Genomic DNA, 20,704 nt, shown 5'->3' with positions numbered 1-20,704 from the left:
TGTTCCTTCCTCAGAAAGGCGGCAAAGTGTTTGTGTGAACCTGGAAGGAGCACGCCATCAACAACGCCGTACTTCCTCCCCGTAATTAGCTAGTCACATCATCTGCTGCTCTGCCTTCATTTTCCTCCGTCTCTTTAAGCCTCGTCTTCATCATCTCTCGTCACCATACTTACCATGCTGTCGTTCATTCATTAATCACTTACTAAAATATTGGAGGAAACACATCATCTCTGTATCCACGACCATCCCCTCCTTTTGGTCCGGCTCCCGAACCCTGCGGCCTTCACGTCTTCCCTTCCGTAATCCCAGACCAGGATGCTGCCTCAGCATCACAATGTCAGACGAAACAACCCATTACCGGATCCAACCCCGAGTGGACACAATGTATCCCGCACCGCTCCTTTTCAGCTTCCATTCAACGGAGGGGAGGGCCTTGCAGCATCTGACATCTTGAAACTTCATCGGAAACATTCGAGACAGTGGGCTGAGAAACTCCGCAAGGTAATTGGAGTCAAGGGAAGAAACGACCACGGTAAGTTGAGCCCTGGATAAACGCTGATTGGGATATTGTACATGCCGCTGATGATTTCCAGGATCGCAAGGTTCTGCCACTCTCGACTGGTCTCCAAGCGAAAGCCTTCGATCTTTGCACAAAGGCAAGAGTCCGGCCTCCGGTGCCTCGGGCAACGATGCCACAGTACTGCGGAAACCCAAAGGCCTCTCAACGACAAAAGGGTTCATCAAAAAGCTGCGATCCAATGATCCCAAGTCTCCACCAGATTCCACCGTTGTGGTATCCGACCCTCCTTCACAGCAGCATAGCTCGTTCCAGGATCTTGTTGGCGTTATTGAGTCGGATGATTCGAGCGAGCAGGATGATATTTGGTCATCTACTCACAGTAGTCGACTAGCCAGCCCAGAGGATAACCTGACAGGGAAAACATCGATTGACTCTCGCCTTTCTAGCTCACGCTCAGCCAAGGGGAGTCCAAGGAGAAGGTTAAGCCGCCGGAGTCGTTGGACCAGATCCAGCCCAGAAGGAGCAGCGCTGGGAACCATCGAAGAGACGGCGACGGACAGGCCGAAGCCAACTATCGTTACAGTAGAGAGGGCGGCTGCCGCCAAGATATTTCTTGAAACCCATTTCAACGAAGTCTGCGGCGAGTTGCAGCGTCGCTCCATCCGATGCCAACAGTTTGCGCACCAGCAGTTCAAAGATGGGCTTTTCAACTCCCAAAATCTAGCTTCGGGTAGTAGTGGTATCAACTACAGCACTTTCTATCGCTCCGAGACCTGTCGTTTGAGGGACATACGAGCGTTAAAATCAAAGTGCACAATCGAGGCCAAACGGAAAAACGCAAGCCCCTTTGCGTCCAAGTATGAGCCTTTGAAGATACTGGGCAAAGGCAGTTTTGGGGTTGTCAGGCTGGTGCGCGAAAAGTCAGACTCGCCGTATACTTTCTCGAAGCAAGTGTATGCCATGAAAGTCATACGAAAGTCGGACATGCTTCGAAGCAGCCAGGAGGGCCATCTCCGCGCCGAAAGGGATTTTCTCGTTTCTTGTGAAGGATCCAACTGGTAAGTACGCCTGAGTCTTTGGTGCTTCTTTGCGGAAATCGGTCAACTGACCTTGTCTATTTCCTTTGTCACAGGGTAGTGCCACTGATTGCGAGCTTCGAAGACATGTCAAATCTCTACCTTGTCATGGAGTATATGCCTGGGGGCGACTTTTTGGGTCTGTTGATCCGAGAAAACATCCTGCACGAGGCTGTGGCGTGCTTCTACATTGCTGAGATGATTCTGGCCGTCGAGGAAGCCCATCGCCTTGGGTTCATCCACCGTGATATCAAGCCCGACAACTTCCTCATATCCAGCTCGGGCCATCTCAAAATATCCGACTTTGGTCTTGCGTTTGATGGGCAATGGCCCCATGACGCGTCTTATTACAGTTACCACCGGTATTCGCTTTTGCAAAAGCTGAATGTCGATGTCAAAGGCGACGAGAAAGACCAAGAAGACGGCAGAAGCGTTCAAGCGCGGGTCGAAAAAGCTCAGGCTTTGACGGCTGATCTTGGGCGACACGATGAGCAGAACTTTGGTAATGGTCGGGACCTGACTGTTGTTCTGGGATGGAGGAATATGTGCAGCAACCGCACGAGAGCCAACTCGGTCGTTGGCACAAGCCAGTACATGGCTCCTGAAGTGATTCAAGCACAGAACTATCAGACCTACTACGACGGTAGATGCGACTAGTAGAGCATCGGCATCATTCTGTACGAGTGTCTCTATGGACACACCCCGTTCCTTTCAGACGAAGGCAGAAAGCCTACAAAACAAAACATTCTGGTGAGTACTTGCATTTTCTATGACGACGCTGGTGATGACGAGGAGCTAATACTATGCAAAGGCCCATAAAGAGAGGTTTCGGTTCCCTGTCAGGCCTTTGGTCAGTGACAAATGCAAGGACCTGATCTACCGCTTGATCCAGGACAAGGAAGTTCGTCTCTGCTCCAAACGATACCAGATGCTTGACCAGAGCCAATCAGGGGAAGCGATGCCGACGGATATGTATGGCCGATACGTATTCCCAGACGACGCCGAGGACATCAAAGCGCATCGATTCTTCAGAAGCGTGCCGTGGGACAATCTACAGAACACGGCGCCACCCTTCGTCCCCCGCATCAACAGCCTTGAAGACACTCACTATTTTGACGAATCCGAACCTCTTGATGACCGAATCGATTCGGCAACGGACAAGCCTGGATGGACAGACGAAGAGGTGCGGTGGGTTTTGCGAGAGTTTAGGCCGTGCGTGCAGAACGCGGCGATTCGACTCATCAACATACCATATGATTCTGGTGCTCTTCGCAGCAGAGACTTGGAGATTGACTCGATGACCGCATTCGCAGAGGAAGAGAAGGAGCTTCTGAAGAGATTCATGAGGGAATACGGGCGAAGAGTACCCAAGCGACCAAGAGACATCGTTCTACGGGACGAGAGCATGAAGGGCACGGCCATGGAAGTGAGAAAGCAGAGCGCTTTTATGGGCTACGCATGGCATAGCGTGAGGAAACAGGCCTATTGATGGCTCAGATTGGCGAGTGCGAAGCCTAGATCCCCTGACGGAACACGCAACTTGGTGAGTTGGAAGAAGAAGGGGACGAATATTGAATCAGCGTATCAAACACTCATGAGAAGTATCACACAACAGGATTAGTGGATACAACAGAGTTAATTGGCATATCTTACAATTGCCCTTTGCTTCCGATTGTGTGCCTGCAACAGCGAATCTCATTGCCACCGGACTGGAGATCTGGTTCCAGGCACTTTGCTGTCGTTCTTACCAACATCGAGCGATATACACATATATATGGTTATATACGAGCGATGGTGATTCAGGGTCGGACCATGAGGGGCAGTAAATGCTTCGTAAATCGAATCAAATCACCGCTAGTAAATCAGCCTTGGCGGCTGGAATTTCGGAATCAATATGCTCTGACGAAGCAAGCGCCCTAGCGGTTTGAATCTCCCACTCAAACTCCCTCAGCGCCCGAATCTCGGACCAGAAGAAGAGCAGGGCAAGTAGACCGTCCACGACCCCCGTGGTGAGGCCCAAGCTCGCAACGAGCATGAGGATGAAGGCGACGAAATTGCGGGGGCTGAACCACACGGCGACGAGGCAGCCTATCCAGACGAGGACGGAGGCGTAGAAGTGGATGGCGCGCCAGTAGCGCTGGCGGACCTCGCGGGCCATGTACTCATGCGTCATGGCGAGGATCTCGTCGTAGTCGGAGAGGGAGAGGCTGGCGCTTTCGGGGTCTTCCTTGTCCGGCGGTGGGTCCAGCAGTTGAGCGTCCAGGACGGGGTCAGGGGAGGATGGGGATATTTCGTGGAATTTGAGGGTGGCCATGGCTGCGAAGTGGTCGGATAGGGAGACGTTGAGCTCTGGATGGCGTTGGGTCATTTCGACGGAGGCTGAGTGGACAACCCAGCCTCGGGGCGGCGCGCTGGGGTTGCGGGCATCAGGAGGGAAGGGGCCGGTTGAGGCGAAGACGTAGTCGAGGCGTTTGCCGCGAGGGTCTGGACTGTCGGGGTCGACGGGGCAGGGGTCGGTCTTGAGCTTCTCGCGGGCAGCCTTTGTCCAGCGCCAGGTGTTGTAGACACCGTCGCTGGTCGAGCCGTTGACGGTGAGGTTGAAGTGGGCGGTTGGGACGGGAAGGCCTCTCGCCTTTTCCACGGGGTCGTTGGCGGTGCCGAGGGAGCTCTCGGGGTGGAGGACGCGCCATGTGTCGCGGAGGGGGGTGCGTGCGGTGATGATGCGGTGGGTGAGTGAGCGAGGCGTCATGTTGAAGTCGCCCAGGGCGACGACGAGACGGCCCGTGAGGGAGGCGGCGCGGAGGAGCTTTGAGATTTCCCATGCTTGGGCTGTGCGGTGGCAGAGATAGGTGTCGTTCGGTGGCCTCTCATAAGGGGCATGTGTCTGTGATGGGTTTAGTATGAGTCTACTGATGTTAAGGGGGAAAGAGGTGTAAGGAACTCACATGAGTGTTGAAGACCTCAATTACATCATTCTTGCCCGGCCCAAATCGCACACTCGCACACGCCACTCCCTTGCCGACATACCAGTCGCCTCTCCAGAAGGCCGTCGGCCGGCCATTGAGCGGATAGCGAAACATGGAGCTCGCCTCGATGGGCCAGCGGCTCAACACGGCCAGGCCGCCGCCAAAGGCGCCGCTGTGGTAGAACTTGCCATGGGGCAGGACGGCGGCGGTGGCCTCGCGGACGGCACGGTAGTCGGCCTGGGCCCAGCACTCCTGGAGGCAGACGATGTCCGGGGGAGGGTCGAGCAGGGCGAGCTGGCGGCCGATTTCCGCGAGGCGCGGGGTCCGGAGGGCGGAGATGTAGACGAGGCCCCAGCAGTTGAGGGTGAGGAGGCGGATCTGGGTGACGGGGGGGTTGTTGTTGGTTGTCTGCGAGGCTGACGGGTCCATGGTTCTGATGGCTAGTTTTGTCTGGCTGGCTGTGGCGGTGATGGCGAGGCGTAGTAGTGGTGATGGGGGAGAGTTGTATGAGCTCCGGGTTTCACCGTGTTGAGGCCAGGTTGACCGAGCTCAGCCCGGTATTGGATGCGGCGAGATATCGGATCTAGGGTATGTTCAAAAGCTTTGTTCCAAGGCCAACTAGAGAGAGTGGGTGTGTCGGCTTGGGAACTGCATGCTATTCGTGATAAAGTGCGCTGTTGAAGTGACGAAAGGTGATGATGGCAGTTTCATGGAAGTTGGATTTGAGTTTCGAGCTCGAGGCCATCAAGGGACGAAGCCAAAAGGTACACGGTACTCGGTACAAGGTACTTGTCGGTCCAACAACCCCGGGCCGCTAACGTGATGACGGAGCTGGACTGCAGCTGAGGCAGGCACGCCAAGTCAGCAGCTTCCCCCGTTGCTGACGATTGTACAGGAAGGAGCCTGACTTGCATCATTTTCATGGAATCTACATGAACCTCCGTCTACGTATCTGGAGGCGTCAAGATTTCCATGCAACGTTTTGCCTAATAAGCACCTAGCTAAACTCAAGTTGATAAGTTCGTCTCTTCCTACAGCAGGCTGATTGACGCACCGTTTACCATAGCCAGGTGTGGCTTCGATCGAACCCATTGGAGGGCTCCTTGTCAAGGATGCCGACGTATAAGTGAAGTCACCCTCCGTGCAAGCTCTCATCATCATTAACACCACAATAAAACCATCACGATCAACATCAACAGCTTAAAAACTTGCACCTTGACCGTCGACAACTCAACGCCCTCATCTTCATCATCTTCTTCATCTCTTCATCAACAACAGCCACAACAAGAAGAACGCATCAAACATGTCCGAGCTCATCGAACTCTCCACCTTCCACCTCAAAGACGACCCCCCCGTCCCTCCCCCCCTCGTCGTCTCCTCCCTCAAGTTCCTCTCCGCCGCCGCGGGCCTCATCGCCCTCTACTGGGGCCCCCATATCGAATCCGACACGACGTACACCTACGTCGCTCGCTGGGAGACCCGAGCCCACAAAGACACCTTCTACCGCGACAATCCCTTCTGGCACGACTCCTTCTCCGCAGACGTCGACACCCTCTCCGTCCTGTGCAGCGAACCGGTCGAACAACAAGACCCCGCCGTCCCGTTCGAGGCACCCTGCACCGAAATCTTTTCTAGCTTCGGCGCCGAGGACGATTATCTCGAGAGCCGCCTCAAGCCGTTTGTAAAGGCCATCACGGACGCTAAACCGCCGGGCCTCGTCGGCGGCTTCCCGGCCGAGTTCCACCCCACGAAACACCTCGGCGTCAGGAGGCCCGAGTCAAAGATCTTCGTCCTGCTCATGGGCTGGAACACAAAGGCCGACCACGACGCCCAGAAGGAAGAGGGCAAGGGTGGGTTGCCCTTGTATAGATTCGTTCGTATCTTCAGCGTTGAACCCAACTGACCCAAACGCATTAGTGGTTAGCAACAATCTCCATCTCATCAGATCGGGCCGTAAATCTGTTCACTTGGTACGAATGACTGTGCCCTTTCCCGGCAGTCCCATATCTCAATACCATAGTCAAGCATCAAGCATACTAACGTACGTATGTGCAGTACCATGTCAACTTCAACAAGCTGTAGAGCTGTCAGCTTTCACGGAAGGAAGTTCGCACTTGGATACCGCATGGAAAAGGGATATCATATTCCCAGGTACAAGTGAGGGAACAGGCCGAAACGTCCTATGTACAAAGGGGGATGAAAGGGGCAGAGAAACAAAAGTAGATTATTGAGCACCTGCACTTATCTTTGCTTCCTTTGCCACCATGTCAAATGATGTGCCCCATCCCTCTATCAAGGCCAACCTCGCAGACTCCAAAATATGTAGCATCACATCAAACCACCCTTCAAGATCACCAACTATCTCGTAGGGCCCCAGCCCAAGCTCAACGTTCTCAGCCCCCCACATCTCGCTCCGAATTCCGCCCCTGTCACGGTAAGAGATTTCCCATTTCTAGACTGCCAAAGAAATGACTTGAGGAGACACAGACGAAATAAAATCAGAATAGAGATAAGAGAGATAGAGAACAAAAAAAAGGACAAAAGTTTCCGAGAATCCGTGGCTGCCACATCGCATGGCCATTGACCCCCCTTTCAACGCGTTACACAGTGCGTCAAGCCCGACCCAGATTCCCTTGCCTCGTCTTGCATCGACTTGCCTCGTCCATCGTCGCCGCTGCAAGTGGTTACACTCGGTGCTTTTCCGATTCTGTCGCTCGACACTGGTTAGAAGCTTAGGCTCCCGTGGATCGGTTTTGCGTCTCACCAAGTCGAGAGTACAGCATGTAGAGCGCCATGCGGTTGCACTCTTCCGTGCCCGTAATCGTCACTAGCCGTTCGTTGCTGTTGTCCTGGGGCTCGTTAATCTTAATCACGCTGCCGCTCATCTGCCGTATCTCGTTGATCTTTTGTCCGCCCTTGCCTATGATGGCACCAACCATGTCGTTGGGGATGTAGATTTGCTGCGTGATCGGGCCTCCGGGCATGCCGGCATGCATGGGCTGGCCCTGGGGCGCACCGTGCGCCTGGGGGCCGGTATGGGGTGCCATGTGAGGCTGCACGTGAGGCGCGGCCGCTCCGTACGCGGCTGGCTGGCCTGCTCCGTACTGCATGGGCATCGCCGGGGTGCCGTGGGGGGCGCCGTGAGCGTACGGCTGGGGATACGGCGCCGGGGGCATGTGGTGAGGTCGGCGCTCCTGGTGCCGGCCGTAGTTCTCCGCACGCCCGTAGTGTCCCGACGCCGGCTGCGGGCTGTAGGGCACCACCTGCATCCCGCCGGGAATGGATCCCACGGGAGCACCGCTCCTGGTCGCATATGCGGACGCCGCCGGTCCGCCGAATCGTTCGTTGAGCTGCTCAAGCAGAGTGCTGCCGACATAGTATGTCGCGATGTGCACGGCGTCGGCAACGCCCATCACCACAAGGGAGCGCTCGCTCGACATGGGAAGGCAAGAGTCTGAGGCGTTGAGCCGCGCGCCAGAGGCCTCCTGGATCTCTCGAATACGAGAACCGCCTTTGCCAATGATAGAACCGATCAGGATGTGGGGGATCAAGAGGCGGAGGGGGTAGGTCTTGGAAGAGGCAGTGGACGCCTCGGTGAGGGGCTCGTTGTTCAGTGTTCGGATAATCAAACCAAAGGCCTATCGTGGAGGGAAGAGGAAGAGAAAACAAAGGGTTAGACTCGCACTCACCACACGTCGGGGGGAGAGGGGTGAAGGGGGAAAAGCAGAACGGGGAAAAGAGGGAGATATTCGCTCGACGTACCTTGGCAACTGCATCAACGATGCCACTAACAGTCAAAATACGCTCGACGGCTCCCTTTTGATAGTCGCTGACGGTGCACTTGGCATTGGACATTTTCCGGATGTTGGACACGTTCTCGCCGCCCTTGCCGATGATGGTGGCAGCCTCCGGACTAGAGATGACTGCTCGAATATGAATCCATGAGCTCTCGTCGTGGGCGGCAGCCGAGGCGGCCACGGCAGAGGAAGACGCCGTCGAAATTGCTACAGTGGGAGTGGCCTTGACGTCGGTGCCCGCGTCGGTTGCGGTGACAGATGACTCCGTTCCGGCGACGCCATTGGCATTGTCCTCGCCGTTTTGTTCCTCCTCGGATTCGACGGGCAGCTCAGGAGGGAGATCCAGCTTTTCCGTCTCTTCGTCGCTCTTTGACGTCTTGTCCAAGGCTGGTCGCTTGGCCTCGGGTTGGTCCGTCGCTCGGGAGGGCGAGGATGGCTCTTCGAGAGGGCGCTTGGCCGATTGAGTCGGTTGTGGGGGCGAAGTAGACATTGCGTCGTCCGTGGGAATGGTTCTTCTTCCGCTGGCGGAGGAAACAGTGTGGTCACAAAGATAGTGGGACGAATTAGAGATCGTCTAACGGGCGATGACAAAGACCTTGGGTCCTTGTTCTCTTTGTTCTTCAAATTTTTCCTTGTTTTCGATTTTTCTCTTATCTACACTCAGGGGGTTTTCGAAGGAAAACGTGCTGGTGTAGTGGCTGGAATCGGTGGTGAGAGAGGATCGGCTGTCTCGTGTATGCAGGATTCGTGATGTGACTTTTGGTGGCGTCGCAAGGAGGGCGCTGCCCAGGCTGCGTGTAGCGGAGTAGATGGTGGGAGGAGTTGTGTTCTCAAAGGGCTGGAACTCTCTCTTCTTCCGCGTCTAGATGATCCAGAGCTTTGGCAAAAAAAAGTGTCGAGCTGCTGGGAATCTTTCGGTGAACTGCGCAAATGGCCAACGGGAAGAAAGGGCGAGGATGACAACTGAGTGGCTGGTGACGGAGTGGTGGACGATGAGGAGGATGGTGCAGCGAGTTATCGGTGCTGGGGCAGGTGCCTCGAAAGCAGAGAATTGAAGAGACAATGCGCTCAGCTCAAACCTTGAATTCCACCTGGCAAGACCCGACGTCTCGACGTTGGCGCTCACGAACGCAAGACCAACCGGCACCTCGCGCGGTCAAGGTTAGTATCGATCGATGGCCACGCTTCTCAGAAGTCGCCTCCCCAATTGCGATGGACTGCGCGTAGCTGCCAAGCGTGGCGGCTTCCGGCTAGATGGGCTTGGAACCGAAGGCGGAAAGAGACGAAAGAATCGCGAATGCTGCTTTCCAGGCCAGGCTGCGAGTCCAAGTAAGGCCCGACTGAAATGCAACAGACCAAGGCAGGGAGACACGCGGACGAGCACACGTGCGAGATGGCGCTGGGACGCGGAAACGGATGCTGGCGATGGTTCAAGTCACAGACGCTGGTGCGATCGGATCGATGGCGACGAGGTGGCGCGTCGCAGGAGGGATAATGGAGAGGAGAAAAGCAGCGGTTGGAGGAAGAAAGTTCGGGGTCGGCAAAAAGCGCCTACGCCTCCCTGGCGGCAGCTGCCCGCTGGGCGTCACGTGACGTTCCCGATTGGGCGACAGCATGCGCGACACTTGAGCCGCCAAGAGCAAGGCGCGGCACGGGCTGCACAGTGCGGGAGCTTGGGGATGCATGGGGTTTGTGACCGCAGTTGGCGCAGTTCGTGCATCCCCCAGAGCCTCACCACCACTGCGAATGGAGCCGCTGCAGGGGGTCCGGGCCACACAGTCCGCAAACTGTACAGCCCGTACCTTGCTTGCTCTGGGTTGAGCTTGTCCAGTCCACTGAAGAAGTTAGGATTAGAGCATGGCCAATGGACGGGGTCACGCGCATCGACAATAGTTCATCCAGGCAATGGAGGACAGGCCGCGCAGCAGCTCGGAAGCCCAGGCTCATGCCACAAACATCGATCACACGCTCAAGGAGCTCCAGCGAAAAGTCCGCGAATATGAGGCCCAGCTAGACGAGGTAGCTATAGCTATAGGCGCTCGACGCTGCAAACACAACTAGACCGTTCAAATCGCCGTCTAACGCAAGCACTCACAGTTGCGCTCTGCAGAGCACGAGGCGCCCAGCACCGCCGCGGGCCAGGCCCAGATCCTCAAGCTGGCTTTCGACGAGGTCACCGGCTCCGAGCCCTTTCTGCCGTTCCCGGGATCGGTTCTGCCGGCGCTGCTGGCGCTGCGCAAGACGCACCGAACGATCGAGGAGTCCAAGGCGTTCTTGGCTTCGCAGGCGGAGGCAACCGAGCGGGAACAGAAGCGACTGAAAGACGACGAAGCTGCGCTGAAGGACCACCAGCTCCTCAACGAAGCTCTCAAGCAGAGAATCGAGACTCTGCGTACCGAGGTCGATTCCGGGGCCACCGCGAGACCGGAGGACGAGGCGCGCAAGCGCATTGAGGAGCTACGGCAGAAGAGGCAATACTACAACAAGGAGACGAGCAAGCTGATGAAGGCGCTAAACCGCTTCATTGACAGTCACCTGGCGGTGATGCTCGCCGCGGAAGCCCTGGGCGGGCCAGTGGTAGGAGAGATGATGGACATTGACGCCGACGATCTCGCCGCCGGGTTCAACGCGCAGGGCAAGCTGAAGAAGCCAAAAGGGGAGATCAACAAGGACAAGAACCAGCGCCGGATCGACGAGATCTGGGGTCCCAGCGACGGCGATGGCGACGGCAGCGGTCACGGTCGCAAGGCGAAGCGGCAGAGGGACGCGGCGTCGGCTGCCGGCGCGGAGATGCGGCAGCTGACCGAGGAGCTGCTGAACCGGCTGGTTGAGGCCAAGGGCAGCAGCTCGGACGCGTACGTGAAGCTGCCGCACGAGACGGCGGCGGCGAGGTTCTTGATTCGGTCGCATGTTGCGCAGTTTCACCCGCGCGATGCGACCAAGATCCGGCTGGTTGATTTTGGGCGCGAGCTGGACGATTAATAGCCGTTCTTTCGGGATCATCAATGGCAACCAACCACTGCCTCCTATCATTGCTGTTACCTGTCGTGACCAAGATCAATTACTGCCCGATGATGCATACATACACGACATCTCGTAACCATCAACCAGCCCAATCATGTCCAGCTGCTCCAGTTGCCCCAATGCAAGGGACTCGATCCTCTTACACACTGTCGTGTCTGCCGCCCCGCCTCAATTGGCCGTTCTCTTTCTCCCCCACCACAAAAAGTCTAGACGCGTCGCGTCGCCCCCTCCAATCAATCTCGATTTCCATCCAACAGACTCTCACCGACTTCGGTTCCCAGCCGGCCCTCTGCATACTAGACTACTACCTCATTAATCCTTGCACCGCCAACAGAGGTAAGCTGAAAAGCCCAATTGACTCGGTTCCATTGCTGCCCTGAGCATCAGTCTTGATCCTCTGTTCTACATCCGCTACACTCGTTAATCTTGCATCGGCCCTCCTTGCAACCTTCTTCTCAACCTCATTCATTCATCAACATCCCAGACATCCAAATTAAACAACAATGTCCTCAGCAGCTCCCGAAAACGACGCAACCTCCCCTCCCGCCAAACGCCCCAGGACCGACGACAACGTTCCCGCCGCCGCTCCCTCGGAAACCACCCACGACGCCCCAATTGCACCTCCCCCTCCTCCTCCCGCAGAAGAGCAAAAAGAAGAAGCGCCAGCTGCTGCTGCTGCTGCTGCTGAGAAGACCAACACAATGTCCGTGATGGAGGCCGCCGTCCCGCTGCACGTCAAGAAGCTCTCGCCGCAGGCCAGGCTGCCCACCCGCGGCAGCGCCTTTGCCGCGGGCTACGACTTGTACGCTGCCAAGGACACGGTTGTGCCGGCGAGGGGAAAGGTGCTCGTTGATACGGACATTAGCATCGCTGTGCCCGCCGGAACGTGTAAGTGGCAGCTTATCCAAAACCTCCCAAAGGTCCCCTCTGGCTGACAGGAGCGAACGCAACAAAAACAGACGGCCGCATCGCTCCCCGCTCGGGCCTCGCCTCCAAGCACTTCATCGACACGGGCGCGGGCGTCATCGACGCAGACTACCGCGGCCCCGTCAAGGTCCTGCTGTTCAACCACGCGGACGCCGACTACGAGATCAAGGAGGGCGATCGGATCGCGCAGCTCGTGCTCGAGAGGATCGTGACGCCGGACGTCGTCGAGGTGGAGGAGCTGGAGGAGAGCGTTCGGGGCGCCGGTGGCTTTGGAAGCACGGGCAAGAACTGAGAAGACCTGGAAATGGAACACGATATGATATGAATATGAAATGATAGAACATGGGATCCAAGGGTCGGACGGGAATTGGGCAATAGAAGTATAAGACAGCGGTCCCCATTGAGGTCTATATATAACACGGATGCTACCAAGCAAGAAACAAACAAAAGAAGAAGACATTCTACGCCGTCCGCTCCCCTTCCATCTATTCCCAATTCACCATCTTCTCCCCCTCCCAATCTAAATCCTCGTCGCAGTAAACGTCGTCGTCGGGCTCCGCAAGCTATCCAAGTTGGTCACCAGCTGCAGCTCCGCCGCCTTGGACTTGACATAATGCGCCTTCTTCTCATCGCCCCTATCCGCCTCACCCCCCAGCGAAGCCCACGTCCTCTCCATGACGGCGGGCATCGCGTCCCTCGTCTTGGCCAGCACCTCATGCATGCTCGCGAGCACCTTCTCCGCGGCCCTCGCGAGCGGCAGCTCCGTGGCCGCGACGCCGTCTTCGCTCAGCCAGCTCTCGCGGCTCCTCAGCCCGGGCACGGCCTCGACAGCCTCGCGCACGCGGCTCGTGATGAGCGCGCCAAACATGTCGCCCGTGCCGCAGAAGTAGCAGTCGATGGAGGGGAAGGTGATCTTGAAGGGGCGCGCGCGGCGGTCTGAGGTCATGGTCGATCCGACGACGGAGAGGTGCGACGGCGGGTGGGACGGCGTGGTGAAGCTGACGGAGGTGATGATGATGTGCGGGATGTGGAACTTTTCGTGCAGCACCTGGATGGCCTGCGTGAGGCTGTCCATGTCCACGATCTTGACGTCGGAGAGCTGCCTGCAAGACGACAAAGAAAGCAAACTGTATTAGCGACGACAACCCGCATCTCCTTTCGGGGAAAGGCTGAAAGGGAATGGGGGCTCACTCACTCGGCTTCAAACTGGTTCGGCAGTATCAGATCCGCATACGGCAGAAGCGCCTTGTACGCGGGCACAACCTCGGGCGCCACGTACAGCTTCCCGTTGTCCCCCATGACGGGATCCAGCACCCAGAAGAACTTGCCGGGCACGTGCCGGAACTTGTCCTTGAGCCCCTTTGCGATGTTGCCCACCGCCGTGACGCCCTCGGCGCCGGGGATGTAGCCCGAGAGCATCATGTCGAAGTCGTCCAGGTACGACTGCTTCAGGCCGGCGTACAGGTCCGTGATTTCCTGCGCCGTGGCCCTCGTTCCCGTCCATTGTCTGTAGCCTGTGTGGTTGCCTGTGTGGGTGCAAGAACATCGCAGGAGTTGAGTCAGCGTAGCTCAACTATCGAAGTTCGAGTGAGGGTACCCATCCCCCTCCGTCCTTTGGTGGTTTGAGAGGACTCACTGAATTGCACCGTGTTCAGGGCCGCGACATCGAATCCCAACGACTGGAGCACGAAGACGGCGACCTTGTTGCCCACGTTGCTGGAAGAGTCCTCACGTTAACTCAAGCTGGCCCTCGCGATGGAATCTCATGGAACTAAAGCCATTTCCACGCTTGAGTTCATATTTTCAAGTCATACCCTGAGACGACCTACACAAAAGTCACAGTCAGTCAAAGCCCCATTGTGTATGATTTTAAAATCCCTGAAATGCTCTCATTGACACTCACATGGCTGGCAACTGCCAGCACCCGCGGCGCAAGCAGTAGCTCAGGCGACATGACTGTTCTTGTCGTGTCGTCTGTGTCGTGCAACCCAAAAGTAATAGCAAGGTAATTAGTCGTAGTAAGTGACACGATTAGTGTGCGTCGATATGCGGAGGATAGCAATAGTTGCCTTGCGAAGGCTCTATATGCACGTATTAGAAAAGAATGTCAGAGCAAACATTAAACAAATATCAAATCAAGGAGAGCAACAGTATGCTTCAACAGTAAAGAAACGGGGAGTGCTGGGCCTGATGTCTTGGTTTCAGAGTCAAGGTGTTTGTCAGACTCGCTGAGAAGCTGGGAAAAAGTCGATGAATAATAGCGGCATTGCCAGGATACCTCATATGAGCCAGAACCGGTCCCACCGTCAGCGGGGGTTCATGCAACAGGCATAACAGGAGGGCAAGACAAGAATAAGAACAACTTACCGCTTGGTCACAGGATATCTGGCGCCCTCTAATTTTCACATGTAGAAACGAGAGTCATAGCAAAAGCAGGGCGCGCTCCGAGAGGCCAACAGAAAGGGCGCCCGAGACAAACAGCATCGTATGGGGTAGGAAAAACGCCCCGCCGAGAACCGAAGCTAAGATCCGCTCTAAGCCGCTTGTACAGTATGTATGAAGCGCGAGCGTCTGGGTGCGGATAGAAAGCACAAGGAACATGGGCCAGCTTAGGCGTCAGGGTGAAGAGCGAAGATGGGAGTGAACGGGGCACAGAGACTGTGACTCTTCCAGGAGCCACGAGGCGAGACATGTCGGGTTCAATTTTCGGTTTGGGTAGACTAAAGCTAAGCAGCGTGCTCATCTCATTTTTGGGCTTCTCTCTCTTTTTGCTACATATCGTGATTAGAATTGACAAAGCAGGAGGCCTGTGAAACAATATTCTTGATATCCATCTCTCCTCTCTCTGTCAGCGTCGGGTGGTCGACCAGCCTTATCGAAGAAGCTGCCTAGTTTGCTCCCTAGGTACAGCCCGGTCTGGTGATTTTGAGGAAATTATGTATTGGGAAGTTGGAATTCGGGAGGGCGGGTGTAGTTGTTTTACTCGTCATCGCCAATCTGGTTCACCAACGTTAGCAATCGAGACATTGGGTTATGGACCAAGAGACAAACCTTGGGCGCGAGGTAGAAGCGCAGGTAGCTGCTGCCAGAGAGGTTGTACTCAACCAAGAGCGGCACCTCGCTGGACAGGCAGATCTTGACCTGGTTCGACAGGGCGGCAGCCTTGCAGAAGTTGACCAGGTACTTGAGCGAAAAGGTCAGGGACACGGGCTCCGTCAGCTCAATGTCGACGTTGAGCTCGGGCTTGTCGATGGAGGTGTGGCTTCTCAGGGTGACGGAGCCGTTGCCAATGTCGCCGTTGCAAGAGAACTTGACGCCGTCCTTGGAGGCCTCGATGCCGACTGAGCAGCAAAAAAAAAAAAAAAAAAAGTCACGTTAGCCTTTCAATCCAACAAGCCTCCGATATTCAATGCCTTTCCCATACCTGACTCTGACATGGCCGCCAGATCTGTGCAGATCCTCCGGAACTCGGCCGACGGCATCGTAATGGTGGCCGCATACTCCGTCTCGGGAATGCCCAGGTGCTCCTGGTCAATGTCCATAAGCTTGAGGTCGTACTCGCTGATGCGGTCCTCGCCGCTGCTCTCAAACAGCAGGTTCATCACGTCCGGAGCGTCCTCGGCCTTGATCGTCAGGATGTCGTCGCCCTGGGCGGCGCGCAGCACCTTTGTCAGGGACGTCAGGTTGACGCCGAGGGCGATGTTGCGGTCGCATCGGTACGGCGAGAAGCCCTCGGCCTTGAGCATCATGGACACGAGGGCGACGTGCGAGTTGTCCATGGCCTGCAGCGCGATGCCCGAGTCGTTGCAGTCAAAGTTGCAGTCTTGCACAAGGTCCTTGATGGCGTCGACCACCTGTCCATTGTCAGGAGTCCGTCAGCAGCAGCGTCAAGAGGGCGAGGGAGGGAGGGCGCGGGATCGTGTCAAGTTACCTTTTTCAGGATGCTAGCCTGTTCCAACCGTGCTTCCAACATTTCTGCCGCCGTGTCAGATCCTTTCTATCTAGCGTTTCTGGAGGATAAGAGACGAGGGAATGCGCGCAATGCAGAGCTTCAGAACGTACTGGCTGTGGTAGAGTTGTGATAATCGTAATGAGAAGAGACGAAAGGGAGATAAGAGGAGAGAAGAATCAGTAGACACAGGCGAATGAGCAGTAGAGAGAGTAAAAGAGAGAGAGAGGGTCGAGGCGAGTCAAGTGGTTGGGAGTTTTTGGTGGAAAAGAGAAGAGAAGAAGGGCAAAATGGACGGCGTTGGTGGAGGTGAAGCTCCAGGGAATAGCAGGCAGAAAAAGCACTTAACACGAAGCTTGTGGGCGGCGTCGAGACGCGTCTTGGCCCGAGGCGCCAACTTGACGCGGGGCAGCACTTTTTTTTTTTCCCTGGCCGTGGTACATGTGGTCTCATAGCTGCTAGGCTGACGCTCGAGTAGCGCGCCCAGCAGTTTTGGGTTCATTTCATCATTCATTTGCTGGAGGCTTATTTATACCCATATAGTACTAAGAGAGAAGAGAGAGCACCATCTAGTTTTGGGTATAATTTGCTCTTCTGTCAGGAGAGACAATGGAGGAGAAGAGCGAGAAGACAAGTCATTTACTGACACACTTAGAGTAGATGCTCGACTCGTTATGTACAAGCAGCTTTGTCGAAACATTGCATCCTCGCGGTCAATTTGGTGGCCCATCATCTCATCCATCGCGTTCCTACAGCCATGTGCCTGAGAGATGAGGTCCTCTGCCAAAATGTCCAGCTATATACAAGAGATTGCGTTGCGTTTCTACCCCCGTTAGACGCCTTGTCTGAATTCCAAATCAAGCCAGCACAAAGGAAATGTAAAGGACACCAACCTCCACCACGATCGAAACGACCGGTTCTATAAGACAACAGCACAAACAGAGCAGCAACAAATGCAAAAGCAAGCAGCCAATCGCCCCAGACCCGTAGCCGTTACACCCTGTCTTGCCCAGAAGGTTGAGAGAAAGAAACAAAATGAAGCAATAACCGACCAAACAGAAAAGGAAAAAAGCAGAATGAGAAAGAGTGACGTATGGTACCCGTGCGCCTGTACATGTTACATGAAGTGTAGGAAACAATAATGTCGTCGAGACCTGCGTAGTCCGAATTCACAGGGTGACGCGGGGGCCAGCAGGGGCACTGGCTCGCTTCTGGGGTCGTAGGCTGATGACTGTTTCCAGCTCCCTCAGCATGCCCTTGGTCGCCTCCATCTGCTGTCGTGCCAACGCCCTCTGCTCCCTCTCTTCTTTGACCTTTGCGATTCTCTCCTCTCGCGTCAGCATGCTCCGCGGCCGCGGCTTGGCCACGGCTTCGAACACCTCCTGGTCATCTTCCGCGTCGTGGATGTCCGAAGCCGGTGGTGACTCGCCCGTGAGAGCCTTGAAAGCGTCTGCCGTGCCTCCTTCGCCTATCGTTGTGAGCCCGCTGAGCGAGCTGGCGGGCGACAGCAGCGTGCTGATGGACGAGAGTCTCTTCTCGTTCCGATCAATGCCTTGGGCCAGAGCGGCTCTGCCTTCTTCCCATGCCGCCATGAGCATCCTCAGGTCCACTCCAATAGAGTCGTACTGCGACATGAGATTGGGTCCCATTTCGGAGATGTCGTTGGAGTCGTCTAGCGCTCTGTCGGATTCTTCTCGCAGCAAGTGAAGCTTGGCTTGCAGGCCTCGGATCCCTGTTGACATGGAATTAAGCTTGCGCAGCTGTGAGCGCCATCGCTCTTTGCCTGGCGTCAGGGGCAATTGAGGAGTCGGCGGCAAGGGGAATGCTACAGATCATTAGACTAGTCCACGAATGAAGAGACGGCTGATGCCGAGGAGAAAAGAAATGGAGAGAGGCGGGACCCAAATTGCAAAACATAGCCACTCACATTCTTCCTCGCTTAGTATCCCTTGCAGCTTCTCAAACACAGACTTGGTCAAGATGTTGACGCTCTGCAGAGACTCTACCGCAGCCGTCCAGCGCAGCAAATCTTTGACCTCTCCATTCGCATCCAGAGCCAGCAGAGCACAGAGGAGCATCTTCCGCGTAGTATGGAACCGCGCCGCCAGAATCTTCAATGTCCTCAGCGACTCCAGGTCGTCAAACTCGGCAGCGTTGAAGCCCAGGCGGGAATCCGAAATGTCGAAGTCGCTCACGTCGTACATGTCGTAGTACTTCTCCAGCTCCACCTGCTCGGCGAAGCCCCTGACAACATCGGACACCTGGTTGTACGTTTGAAGAACCTCGGCGAACGCATTCTTGAGCGCCTTTCGCAGCCGAACGCATTTCCTGCTTTGAGTACGATCCTCGAGTCGGCTGACTGGTGCAAGAGGCACGCTACTATGAGGGTGTCAGTTTGCCAGGCATATTTAAACGTAGCCGCGCTGAAAGACCACGCCGGGAGGAACAGGGGGGAAGGTCAGAACTGACATTCGATATCCGCGAGAGACAAGCTCGACTTCCTGGACAAGAGAGAGCGTGGCCTCAGTTGCGCTGTCAAAGTTTTGCGAATTCGTGATGAAGGTGGAAATCTCAGCCAGGGACTGCTCTCTGCGGTAGCGGAGCCACTGCCGTCGCACAAAGACTTGTCCTACCAGCACCGCCGCTGCAGCAATAATAAGCACCAAGATTAGGCGTCGTTTCGTCACATGCGTTGGCGCACTACTCAGTGCCCAGCTTAGGAAGACTGCGAGAGCTAGCGCTCCGACGACGGACACTATAATACCTTCGGTCGAGAGCAGAGACTGGTCATTGTTATCGGCGGTCGAGCCCGGCGACTTCAGGGCTGGCGGGCGGTATCCGGGTAGAGAATGGCCACTGAGGAGCTGAGAGGCTATGATTGTGTATCTGAATTGTTCGAGGAAGCGGGCGTTGTCTGCGCCATCGAGACTCGCAGCGAGAAGGGCCTATGCAGACCGAATCCGGCCCAGGTTAGCTGATGCGGTGTGCTCGCAGAAGCGGTGAAGCTTCAAACAGCAGGCGAAGTTCAACATACAGAGCAGCTTTTCCTCAGCGACTGCAGCGACAATGGCGGCGGCGCCTGTGGCTGCTCGACGGGCTCCGGCTTGCTGGCAGCATTGCGGAACCGCGCCTTGACCAAGGGACGGCCGGACGGCGCAAAGGGAGTCGGACTCGCAGGCGGCGAGGAATCGGACGTTATCGTCGACCGGTGATCGGGAGTGCCATCTATGGGAGCCCATTCCGCCTCCGACAGGTTACCTCCATCTTCAGAGCGTCAACGTCAACCCGTTAGCATGCGCGCGACTCAGGGGGAGAGGCAGGCCAGCAATGCGGGCACCGCAACATACCTCTGAGGTAGTCGGCTAGAGGCGTCTCTTCGTACACCACGGGCTCCATCAGCAACTTTCATAAGCGACTTTCGAGGTTGGACAGCAACAACGAAGGGACACGCAGAGCCATGGAGCCCGCAGCGAGCTGGGCAGTCGACGATATGATGGATGATGCGCCCGGGGTTATGAATGCGACGAGCTTATGCGAGGGCAGGCTGGGCGAGCTGTGGGCGAGCTGTGGACAAGCTCCGGTGGTTCTCGTCGGGGGTGTGTGTGATGCGGTGAGCTGCGGTGAGCTACTTGGTGTGTCACTCTGGCCTTTGTTGTTTGTTTTGTTTCGAGCTTTGTTATGTCTTGTCTTGTCTTTTCTTCAGCACTTCGCCCTGTCTCGCCTCTGTGGCTCTCTCGGCTGCGTCTTTGTCTGGATTGGTTTCAGGGAGAGGTCAGTGAAACAGAGCAGAGTGTCTCTTTTGATGCTCAGGGGAGCCAAGCGAAAGCGGGTTGGTGAACTGATGAGCTAGCTAATGCAGACAACAGCCTGGAAGCAGCTGCTCGCTCGGCATCATATGCAAGGATGGATCGGCCATGCATGGATCGGCCCCGTCAGCTCATTTGGAGCCCCGAGATTGGAAGGCCGGGGGTTGCGCGAGCGAGTGAGGCGGAGCGGATGGGTTAATGTAAAGAAGGCGAGGTACTGTCGCATGTACTGAAGTATCCATACCGTCACTGACGCTGATGACGGGGGCTCGGATATTCTGGAAGGGACGGGGTCACCTCACCTTTACCTCGCTGTACACGCAATCCGATTGGAGCGCGGCGCACATGACATGCCAGGAGGGCCCTTGAGTACGACGATTGTGGTGGGTGGCCCGTGCAGATTGCAGGTCCCCTGCGCTCCAATTCAATGTACCTCCACCAACCGCCAGCAGTTTTCGTCTCGTCTCTTCTGCTACGGAGGAACCCCATATGATTACCAAATCACAAGGAACTCCCGACCTTCAGGGCTCCCCCCCCCACCGGAACTACAGTTTTTCCCGACAGCCCGCAATTGAGCATTCGAATCTCGTGAAGCTTCCAGGACAACTTGCAAGCAAAACCCGCGAATAAGCAGCAGCT

At 56.0% G+C, this 20,704-nt stretch overlaps 8 protein-coding genes across 8 annotated transcripts; 3 read left to right on the top strand and 5 right to left on the bottom strand.

The window, feature by feature from the left end:
- Positions 1-315: 315 nt before the first annotated feature.
- CCMA1212_009762 (Serine/threonine-protein kinase cbk1) lies at positions 316-3,085 on the top strand (the record flags this gene model as incomplete). The annotated part of the gene is made up of 5 exons (XM_073706832.1): positions 316-532; positions 594-1,578; positions 1,653-2,239; positions 2,312-2,346; positions 2,408-3,085. The coding sequence occupies 5 exons, from the start codon at positions 316-318 to the stop codon at positions 3,083-3,085; spliced, it is 2,502 nt and encodes an 833-aa protein (XP_073554695.1).
- Positions 3,086-3,439: 354 nt separating this feature from the next.
- CCMA1212_009761 (Inositol phosphosphingolipids phospholipase C) lies at positions 3,440-4,991 on the bottom strand (the record flags this gene model as incomplete). The annotated part of the gene is made up of 2 exons (XM_073706831.1): positions 3,440-4,480; positions 4,542-4,991. The coding sequence occupies 2 exons, from the start codon at positions 4,989-4,991 to the stop codon at positions 3,440-3,442; spliced, it is 1,491 nt and encodes a 496-aa protein (XP_073554698.1).
- An 874-nt stretch (positions 4,992-5,865) lies between these two features.
- CCMA1212_009760 (uncharacterized protein) lies at positions 5,866-6,644 on the top strand (the record flags this gene model as incomplete). The annotated part of the gene is made up of 3 exons (XM_073706830.1): positions 5,866-6,412; positions 6,480-6,532; positions 6,618-6,644. 3 exons carry the CDS (start codon positions 5,866-5,868, stop codon positions 6,642-6,644), a joined length of 627 nt encoding a protein of 208 aa, XP_073554697.1.
- A 650-nt stretch (positions 6,645-7,294) lies between these two features.
- On the bottom strand, positions 7,295-8,849 carry CCMA1212_009759 (RNA-binding protein rnc1; the record flags this gene model as incomplete). Its single annotated transcript, XM_073706829.1, has 2 exons — positions 7,295-8,200; positions 8,325-8,849. 2 exons carry the CDS (start codon positions 8,847-8,849, stop codon positions 7,295-7,297), a joined length of 1,431 nt encoding a protein of 476 aa, XP_073554758.1.
- Positions 8,850-10,264: 1,415 nt separating this feature from the next.
- On the top strand, positions 10,265-11,341 carry CCMA1212_009758 (uncharacterized protein; the record flags this gene model as incomplete). The annotated part of the gene is made up of 2 exons (XM_073706828.1): positions 10,265-10,378; positions 10,457-11,341. The coding sequence occupies 2 exons, from the start codon at positions 10,265-10,267 to the stop codon at positions 11,339-11,341; spliced, it is 999 nt and encodes a 332-aa protein (XP_073554759.1).
- A 1,489-nt stretch (positions 11,342-12,830) lies between these two features.
- On the bottom strand, positions 12,831-14,264 carry CCMA1212_009757 (uncharacterized protein; the record flags this gene model as incomplete). The annotated part of the gene is made up of 4 exons (XM_073706827.1): positions 12,831-13,413; positions 13,506-13,836; positions 13,947-14,037; positions 14,214-14,264. 4 exons carry the CDS (start codon positions 14,262-14,264, stop codon positions 12,831-12,833), a joined length of 1,056 nt encoding a protein of 351 aa, XP_073554760.1.
- Positions 14,265-15,289: 1,025 nt separating this feature from the next.
- Positions 15,290-16,283, bottom strand: CCMA1212_009756 (Proliferating cell nuclear antigen; the record flags this gene model as incomplete). The annotated part of the gene is made up of 4 exons (XM_073706826.1): positions 15,290-15,307; positions 15,362-15,651; positions 15,735-16,164; positions 16,242-16,283. 4 exons carry the CDS (start codon positions 16,281-16,283, stop codon positions 15,290-15,292), a joined length of 780 nt encoding a protein of 259 aa, XP_073554805.1.
- A 1,145-nt stretch (positions 16,284-17,428) lies between these two features.
- On the bottom strand, positions 17,429-19,918 carry CCMA1212_009755 (uncharacterized protein; the record flags this gene model as incomplete). The annotated part of the gene is made up of 6 exons (XM_073706825.1): positions 17,429-18,084; positions 18,187-18,638; positions 18,729-19,204; positions 19,294-19,523; positions 19,607-19,661; positions 19,707-19,918. Coding segments are annotated over 6 exons (2,079 nt in total), but the record flags the coding sequence as incomplete, so codon positions are not given.
- Positions 19,919-20,704: the final 786 nt, after the last annotated feature.

Source organism: Trichoderma ghanense, assembly GCF_004382785.1.
Source record: "Trichoderma ghanense strain CCMA-1212 chromosome Unknown scaffold_18, whole genome shotgun sequence".
Classification (NCBI taxonomy): Eukaryota; Fungi; Ascomycota; class Sordariomycetes; order Hypocreales; family Hypocreaceae; genus Trichoderma; species Trichoderma ghanense.
Note: the sequence above shows the minus strand (reverse complement) of the source record. Positions and strands in the feature narration are given on the sequence as shown.